This window comes from Hippoglossus hippoglossus, chromosome 6, assembly GCF_009819705.1.
Source record: "Hippoglossus hippoglossus isolate fHipHip1 chromosome 6, fHipHip1.pri, whole genome shotgun sequence".
NCBI lineage: Eukaryota > Metazoa > Chordata > Actinopteri > Pleuronectiformes > Pleuronectidae > Hippoglossus > Hippoglossus hippoglossus.
Window position 1 is genome coordinate 3677479 of NC_047156.1, and position 8918 is coordinate 3686396.

The 8918-nt window shown below is 38.9% G+C and overlaps 1 protein-coding gene across 1 annotated transcript; it reads left to right on the top strand.

The window, feature by feature from the left end:
* Positions 1 to 219: 219 nt before the first annotated feature.
* On the top strand, positions 220 to 6713 carry LOC117763395 (synaptotagmin-2-like). Its single transcript, XM_034588481.1, has 8 exons — positions 220 to 517; positions 620 to 693; positions 3141 to 3248; positions 4159 to 4326; positions 4602 to 4754; positions 5035 to 5154; positions 5567 to 5678; positions 5788 to 6713. The coding sequence occupies exons 1-8, from the start codon at positions 283 to 285 to the stop codon at positions 6093 to 6095; spliced, it is 1278 nt and encodes a 425-aa protein (XP_034444372.1). The 5' UTR covers positions 220 to 282; the 3' UTR covers positions 6096 to 6713.
* The last annotated feature ends 2205 nt before the right edge of the window (positions 6714 to 8918 follow it).

Consider the following 8918-nt stretch of genomic DNA (forward strand, 5'->3'; position numbering starts at 1 on the left):
GTCCTGATGGGACGGTCTTTACAGGTTGTATGATGGTCCTTGCCCAGGGCTAGAATTCCAATGTAAGGTTGAACTGCTCACTAATTCAAATACTGTCACTCCTACTCACTCCTACTTCTCGTAGTGAACAATTATTGGTTACTACCAATCATCATCCATTGGTTTTACTTTAGCCAACAAGCAGAAATCATGTAATGCTGCTATTGCTGTTGTCTGATCTTTGTCGCTCCACTGTTGCCATCAGAAGGTCCATACTCCCTCACCTGTGTTCCTGAATTGCAGATGTGTGTATTGACCACATGGAAGCAGAGAGTCCCGCTCACTCTGATGGACCATCCAGCTCCTGTCGAGCAGCTTTCGGCTGCTGCAGAGCTGCAGATGCCGTTCTCAGACACGGTCAAGTACCTCATCCTGGGCGTCTCCGTGACTCTACTCCTGCTGGCCCTGGGCATCCTGGCCTGGCAGACCTTCAGATGCTGCACCAACACACACACCACATACACCCAGCAAGACACGGGTGAGTGGGGATAGGGCCACAGAACCAGACTGAACAGCACAGGTTGATGAAGCCTATAGTGTCTGACCAGTTAATAATGAACATGTCTGATTTTCACTCTAGTGAACAGTGATGTGCTGGATTCAGATGAAAAGTCAACAACAGCAGGGAAGTTCTCCGGAGCTCCAAGTATGAAGGTGAGCGAAGGAGATGGAGATCAAATCTAAACTTGGTTGTGCTGAGTCCATACAGCGTGGCCCAAAAGGAGGTGTGGGTAAATGAAAAGGGTCAGAACAGTCTTTTTTGCTATATTCACTGACTTCCAATAACTCATTGATTTTGATGGGAAAAGAGGGTATATATATATATATATATAACATATTACACATAAGAAGGTTTGTAATTTATTGTGGATCCAAATGAAATTCTCAATCTTGGGAATTTAAATGTGGTTTCATAAAGGGACTGGATTTCATAAAGTTTCCACCGATCAAAAGAACCAAAGGGTTTTTGTTATATTCTCAGATATTTGCAGACTGTCTTTTAACTTCAACTTTCTTTCTTTCAACATACAAACTTTTTTTGTTTTATAAGTTTTGGCTCCCAGGTTTTGGGTATGTTCGTTTTCATTAGTTTGCTGCCTACAAATTTGAAGTGTCCCCACAATGCTCTGTAAAGTTTATGTTTTTATTAAGAAACAGACGTGATGTTGGGCCATGGTTTTTTGTGAAACCACACTTCGGCCTACATGTGCCATCAAAGCCTGAAGCCGCATGTTCCCCCAGGACTCAGTCTCCCAGGGGCCATCAAAAACCAGAGCAAGGAACTCAGTCTCCCAGAGGGCATCAACTTCACACAGAGGTGTGAAAACCCCCCCAGGGACACAGGTTTCAACTCCCATTGGTCACTCTGGACCCCATGACCTGTGAGGTCACCGGGCCAATATAAAGCCTGTTCTCCCCCTACGATCCTCTCTTTCTACAATCCTCTCTTTCTACACTCCCTCAACGGAGAGAAGGCTGTCGAGCCTCTTCTCCAGCTCACATCTTCTCTTCCCATCCAACTCTTCGAGAGGAGCACAAAGGTGCAGCTTCCAGCTCATCTCACCAAGGAAACCTCCTCGCCCTCCAAGCTCTACCAACGTCCTAGCAGCGATGCGATGTCCTGCAGGAAAACTTCAGCCAGCAACTGAGCTACGCAGCTCAACAGAAACCAGCAAGACGACACAAAACTTCGAACTGCACAGCAACTTCCTTTTTCCCCTTTCTACGGACGGGTAACACAACTGGGCTTAATAATTATACTAGGCTAAGCAAGACTGTTTATTCGATTCTGTATGATGTTTATAAGTTTGATTTGTGTTGTGATATTGTGGTTACAAGTTGTTGAGAAAGTTAATGCTAGTTATGCTCTTCAGTCCTTCCTTGCATACATCTAGCAACCTTCTCTAATTTGGCACACACAGACACACGCATAACTCTTCACCTCATTATCTCTACAGGTCGTAAACATTCCAATAGGGGGGAGGGTGTTATCTCTTTGGCCAGCCACCATTTTGAAAGCACGCTGACTCACACAGACACACATACCTATCTTTGTTTAGCAATTAGACCGTTAGTAATTTGTGTTTTTATACTTTATTATATTCATAATAAATGTTTTTCTTTCACAAATGTTTTTTCATTAATGTTGCATAAGTGAATTTTGCCAACCTCTACACTGTCAAGAACTCCATATCCTTCAACTTAGCTAACTATCTATATGGTAATTTTGGTTATAGTTATTAATTTAATTGTTAATCAGAGTTCCAAATTTGTAGTTATTACTTTTATGAGACTTATTCAATAAATTGGCTCTCTTTTCCCTTCCTTTGAAGGGTGGTGCCCTGAGGTAACTTTAATCAATTAAAGTTATTATTTAATATTAATATTAATAATAAAATATTAATATTTAATATTTTATTTTGATAACCAAATTTATTGAATGCCGAAAAGCACACCATTTTATGGTATCACGTTTGATGCATTATGGCACAACAGTGATGTTGTGGTTAATTGTGTTTTGATTGTAAAATGTTGCATTATATTGTTTGGTGTTCTTGTTAGAGCCTGACCAAGGTTTTTTGACAATGAAAATGATGATTTAATCATTTAGTAGGCAATATGAAATTTCCAATATAGATATATTAGTCAATATATACAATCATAATATAGTAAGAAATAAAAACTATATTATAGAATATTAAAAATATAATATGAATATCATTTAAAAAATCCTAAAATGTAATTTCTAAACCCATATGACAAGGAAATGAAATTAAGCCTTGACATTTTACAGTTAAACCATGAACTTTATTATAAGTAACTATAGATCAAAAGAAAACACAAATACACCCAAATATATAGAATTTAAATTCAGAGAATAAGGATATTTCTTATGTAAAAAGTTTCTGCATTGTTCATTCTGTAAAATCGGCGCTCTGTGTAGATGCCTCAAGTAGGAAACCGTGTTTATGTGCATAGAGATTAATGAGCAGACTTGTTCAAACACAGGAGAGATGTGACTTGTGAAGTCAGATTACAGCTGGAGGCGCTGCAGTGGATAATAACACCACTGATGATGTGCATGTGTGCGCCCTATCCAGATGGAGGACGTCAGCACTGAGGTTCAAAGGCAGAGTCGTTGTTTGCCTCAGGCCTCCGGATCCAGCGAGGCGGAGGGAGACGAGGGCGAGCAGCTCAACGTTAAACAGGTAACAGACATTTCCGTATAATCCTGATGTGATGTGTCGATTCTCCTCTTAATCTGAAGCCTCATACACTTATCTTAAGTTTACCAATTGAGGATGAAGCCGGTCGTTAAATGGTTTGTGTGTATCCTAAATAGTATTTCAACCTATTTCCTCCTCACTGTGTTTGAAGGGACTCTTTTGCAGTTTGTAGAGTCAAGCTGTTTAAGTTGGGCTCTATAATTCCAATCAGACAACAATGATCTTCTAGAAAACTTGAATATTTGAAGCAAATTTCATGGCAATCCACCAAATAACTTCAAGTATAAATATATCTTTTATTATCCTGTGCAGCCAGCAGTGATCACATATGGTCAAATCACTTTTGTAACAATAAATACATCAACAATACATCACAGTGAGACATTTAAAACAGCAGGGATAAATGTTTACATCTGCATCTTGGCTGAAGCTACAGCCGGACGGAAGCAACAAACACTCATTACAAATTGTGGCTAGATTCGTCAAGGACTAATAATAATAATAGTAATATTTTACTCTTAAACATTAATGTCAACCTCATGGTGGCGCTAGAAGATTCAGGGGAATCTTTTCTACACATTCCTTATAGAAACATGCAGATATCCATTCAGCAAAATACTGATAAACAGGTCACTTCTTGCCCTCGTCTGCATCCCATCTATCATTCACCATTAGGATTCATCCTCTGGAAACTAGAAATGTCAGGACAAAGTTTCATGCAAATCAATCCAATATTTGTCTGGGAACTATTCAGAATTTGTGTTTGAGAACCTCCCTTTAATCCATTTCTATTAAGATTAACAAAGATGAATCCCTGAGGAAACAGTAGATGTTAAACGGTATCAACACAAGGTTCTGGATGTATATTCCCTAACACAAGTTCTTGCACCAGGTGGATGGATCTCTACGGTTCTCCCTGTACTACGACCAGCCGCTGTCCCGTCTGGTGGTCACCGTCCTGCAGGTGGAGGGGCTTCAAGAGCTCAGCCAGACCTGCTGCCTCCAGCCATTTGTTAAACTACGACTCATGTGGGCAGGATCAGAGGGAGTGGACGTGGAGGTGGTTATCACATACCGCAGTGACATTATTATCAACTACCAGGCATATATAGCTTTTTTCCCCCTTCTTTTCGTGCTTTTTTAAACCAATAAAATGACTGGATTTTTGCATTGAATCTCAGAAACATAGATCGAATGCCACAGTATTTGATACTGGGCTCAAGAATCTTCTTTTTTTTAACCATGTTAATTGTTCAAAAATGTGTCAGATTGTCTTTCAGTCCTCGGCGGCTCTGTACCAAATAAAGCTTATGGTTACTGTTGTGCTCCTCTTAGGGTGGAGGGACGTCTCCTGCTCTGTGGACAGTGCTGCAAGAGTGGCAGACTCGCATTGTGAAAGACAGCTGTAACCCTTTATATGGAGATCAGTTCAGTTGCATTCTGCAACAGGATAAAGACGCACTTCATCACGTCAGCCTCAGGATGGAGGTCCTGCAGTAAACCCCTCTCACTCTCAGTAACTCTAAAATCCTATTCTATCATAGACGTAAAGATGTACTATTTACTTTATACCTGCACTGACAATACATTTTTTAATTTAAAATGAATAAAACTACTCGCAGATGACATCTTCGCTGTCACATTGCAACGTCACAGGGATTTTAAGCTCTAAGCACTACAGTCGTATTGCAGAATTGACAGTGTAGTCATGTGAGGAAAGGGAATGTGTTTTCTTACTGTGTCCGTCATGTATCCGTGTGTTTCTCAGGTGTGGGACTTTGATAAATTCTCTAGACACACGTTGTTGGGAGGGGTGAGGGTTCCTCTCGGGAAGCTCAACGTCTCTTACCCTCTGGAGCTGCACGAGGATCTGCAGCTACCCCAGAAGGTACAGCAGCCATGTTCTGTGACACTGCACAAACACAATCGTTTATAATGTCATGGGTAAGTTGTTCTCACCTTTCAGTCGAGAAGAAAGGCTATTCTTACACTTTAATGAGTAACGTAGACAATGTTAAACAAAATAAAGTCATTTCCAAAACTTAGAATGAGGATGTGTTGTATATACAATTTCCCTCATTAGAGGATTATCGTTGTTTAACTCAACGAACTAACTTAATTTAACTGCAACACTAAAAGTCAAAATTTGTATCATGGGGGAAAGGAAAGAAGGGAAACGGCAAATCCTTAACTGAAGCTGAAACCAGAGAATGGTTTGAATTCCAACTACAAAGAGGCAGAATCTGTCTTTTTAATCACATACAAGGTTTATGAAGTGTTTATCCTCTCACTCTGGACAGGATCGTGTCGGAGAGGTGCTGCTGTCACTGAAGTTTCTTCCCACTTCTCAGAGGCTTGAGGTTGGTCTGCTAAAGGTCAGAACAGTCCCCACTGAGATATGCTCAGATGCCGGTAAATAACAAACCTCTTGACAAATAGAAAACCATGAGAAACCATACACACACACACACACACAGTGTAACGTATAGAGTTATTGATTTGCTGTTCTTGTGTTGTACAGCCGTGTACGTCAGGATCAGTGTCCAGTGTAATCATTGCAAGCTCAGGTCGCAGAAGACCTCGGTGGTGGCCCGGTGCCGGGTGAACGTCTTCAACGAGGTGCTCATGTTCTCGCTGCCCGAGTTTCCTGTGGAGCGGTGTAAAATCATAATCTCTGTGTATGAGACTCACACGACATGGAAATCACCCAAACATCTGATAGGACAGTTGACTGTGGGGAAGGAGAGGAGTACGGAAGACGAGCACTGGAACTGGATGATGCGCTCAGTCCGCCAGCCTGTAGCAAAGTGGCACGGCCTGCTGATCTGAGCTGCAGTTCAAAACCCACTTCTAAAATCTCCCCGCCTGCTTGTGTTTAAAGCTGTTGTTCTTCTGCGTTCAGCTGTTGAGAGATGGGCAGCTGTTAAACTGAAGGACAAACACGGACTCCTTTACTCTAGACTCCAAAGTGATTTAACAAAGAGTTCTTCCTGTTTCAATCAGGAAAGAGGAGTCACTACTCAGCTGAAACTTCAGGTTTCACAATCTACTCATTCACTTACATCGCTTCTTTCTTTCTTTTTATTTTCAAATCACATTTTATTGAAAAGGCTCTAATTATCTGACTTTTTCACTCCTTTCATCAAGATTACTTGAGTGTTGTACTTACTGTACTCGATCAGTGAATAAGTGTTGTTTGTGTTGTTGTAATATTTATCTTTAAGCTGTGTTGTACTATTGTAACTGCTCTACTGTAAGATCATTAAATCTTTATATTCCAGCTCAACACAATATAATATAAATCTTTATGCTTATAGTCAACAATTTATATTATATTATTTATTGTCTGATTTTACGTGATGTTGTATTATTCTGTTTGTCTTGGGTTTTCTTCATTTGTCCTTGGTGAAGCATTTTGTAATGGTTAAATTTTAAATGACCGATATAAATAAAGTTATTATTAATACGATTTTTATTATTTAATCAGTATGAATACACGCACCCATTATGGACTGCTATTTAAATCAGGTTCAATTTTCAACTGTGCAATATTAATTCTGTCTGTACTATACGATGGTTCATGTGCAATCCATTCACCGTACATATTCTCACACTGTACATATATTATCTTGTTTTTACACTGTATATAAAATATTCCATTCATATGTTTCTATATTTTTTATATTTCCTTACACTTAAGTTTTTCATTTGACTTATTACTTACTTTGTCAAAGCAGAAAACCTGAGGACAAACACAAACAGACCTGTGAGTTACCAATAACCTAAATTAGGACTAGAGTTTGTACTTTCATTATTTTCAATATTAAAATTAATCATTAGAATTAATTGTATTAATTACAAACACTGAAAACAAAAAATGAAACAAAACAAGTTTAGTTTTGCGAGATAAATTCCATCGGAATTCCATGATCCATAAACTTCTGTGTTGATCAACAGCAATTATTGGATTGTTCGTATAATGTTTTAATAGTGGCATCACAAATAGATGGAGATGTAGCTTCGATGTGGAAGTAAAAGCTTCATATTAGGTTCGTGTGTAAACACTAGAGGGCGCTATATAGGACCACGTGCTGTTGTGTTTCCTGTCGAGCTGCATCACAATTTGAGCTCGAAGGAGCCAACTGACCAACAACGCTCCAGACTTTGGTGTAGTATCGTAAGCTAAACGTGCTATTTGATATATTTTTATTAATGTCAGTAGGCTTCATACTTTGAATAATTTCTAACTATGACTAAGCTTAGTGCCGTATAAATGCAGTTATCCATTATTTAGATTTAAGCTAGCTAGCTAGCTAGCTAGGTTCAGCTGCTTCTTTAGCCATCCAGCAGCTAGCTAGCTAGCAGATCCTGCTTAACATTGAAGGGTAAATTGTTAGTTTTAACAAAGCCTGTCGATGTTTAAATATATCATGGAGACAGTTGTTTTAAGGAGGCGTTAGTTGGGATTTGCTCATCTTGGGGGTGGAAAAGGACGAGACACTGCTGATTTTGCATTGGAAACTATGGTGTTGCTGTTTTCAACGTGCGTCTGATGCTGCTGGTGTTCAATTTCATCATAATCATCATCCACCATCTTCCTCACCTCATCCAGAAAAGGTTTGACATCTTACTATACTTTAAACCGTTTTGTAATATGTGATCAAATAACATTATTGGTATTATGAATGAATTATGAGCTTTTATTCTCATAAATACAGATGCGTTAGTTGGGATTTGCTCATCTTGGGGGTGGAATAGGACGAGACACTGCTGATTTTGCATTGGAAACTATGGTGTTGCTGTTTTCAACGTGCGTCCGATGCTGTTGGTGTTATGTTGTTTTTACCTCGTCCAGAAAAGGTCTGACCGACAAGGTGAGACATCTGAATATATTACAGTATCGTAATGTGTGATAAGTTAACCGTGGTACTACAAATTAATATTATTCTTGAAAATACTCGTTTAATTTTATATTTAACATGCGGTAGTTGGGATTTGCTAATCTTAGGGGATGGAATGGGACGAGACACTGCTGATTTTGCATTGGAAACTATGGTGTGGCTGTTTTCAACGTGTGTCCGATGCTGCTGGTGTTTAATTTCATCACAATCATCATCCACCATCTTCCTCACCTCATCCAGAAAAGGTTTGACATCTTAATATATTCTAAACCGTTTTGTAATGTGTGATCAAATAACATTATTGGTATTATGAATAAATTATGAGCTTTTATTCTCATAAATACAAATGCGTTAGTTGAGATTTGTTAATCTAGGGGGATGTAATGGGACGAGACACTGCTGATTTTGCATTGGAAACTATGGTGTGGCTGTTTTCAACGTGCGTCCGATGCTGCTGGTGTTTAATTTCATCATAATCATCATCCACCATCTTCCTCACCTCATCCAGAAAAGGTTTGACATCTTAATATATTCTAAACTGTTTTGTAATATGTGATCAAATAACATTATTGGTATTATGAATGAATTATGAACTCTTCAAAAAAATGTTTACCTCATCCAGAAAAGGCTTGACAGACAAGATAAGGTATCTAAATATTTTCAATACAGTGATGTTATATGTGATTAAATAAACTTTTGTATTATTAAAGATAAGTTATTCATATGTATAGCATAGTTAGCCAGGTTGCCA

Coding starts and splice junctions, on each gene's coding strand:
- LOC117763395 (XM_034588481.1), top strand. CDS start 283: ATGTGTGTATTGACCACATGGAAGCAGAGAGTCCCGCTCACTCTGATG. Junction 694..3,140: donor CCGGAGCTCCAAGTATGAAG/GTGAGCGAAGGA, acceptor CGCCCTATCCAG/ATGGAGGACGTCAGCACTGA. Junction 3,249..4,158: donor AGCAGCTCAACGTTAAACAG/GTAACAGACATT, acceptor TTCTTGCACCAG/GTGGATGGATCTCTACGGTT.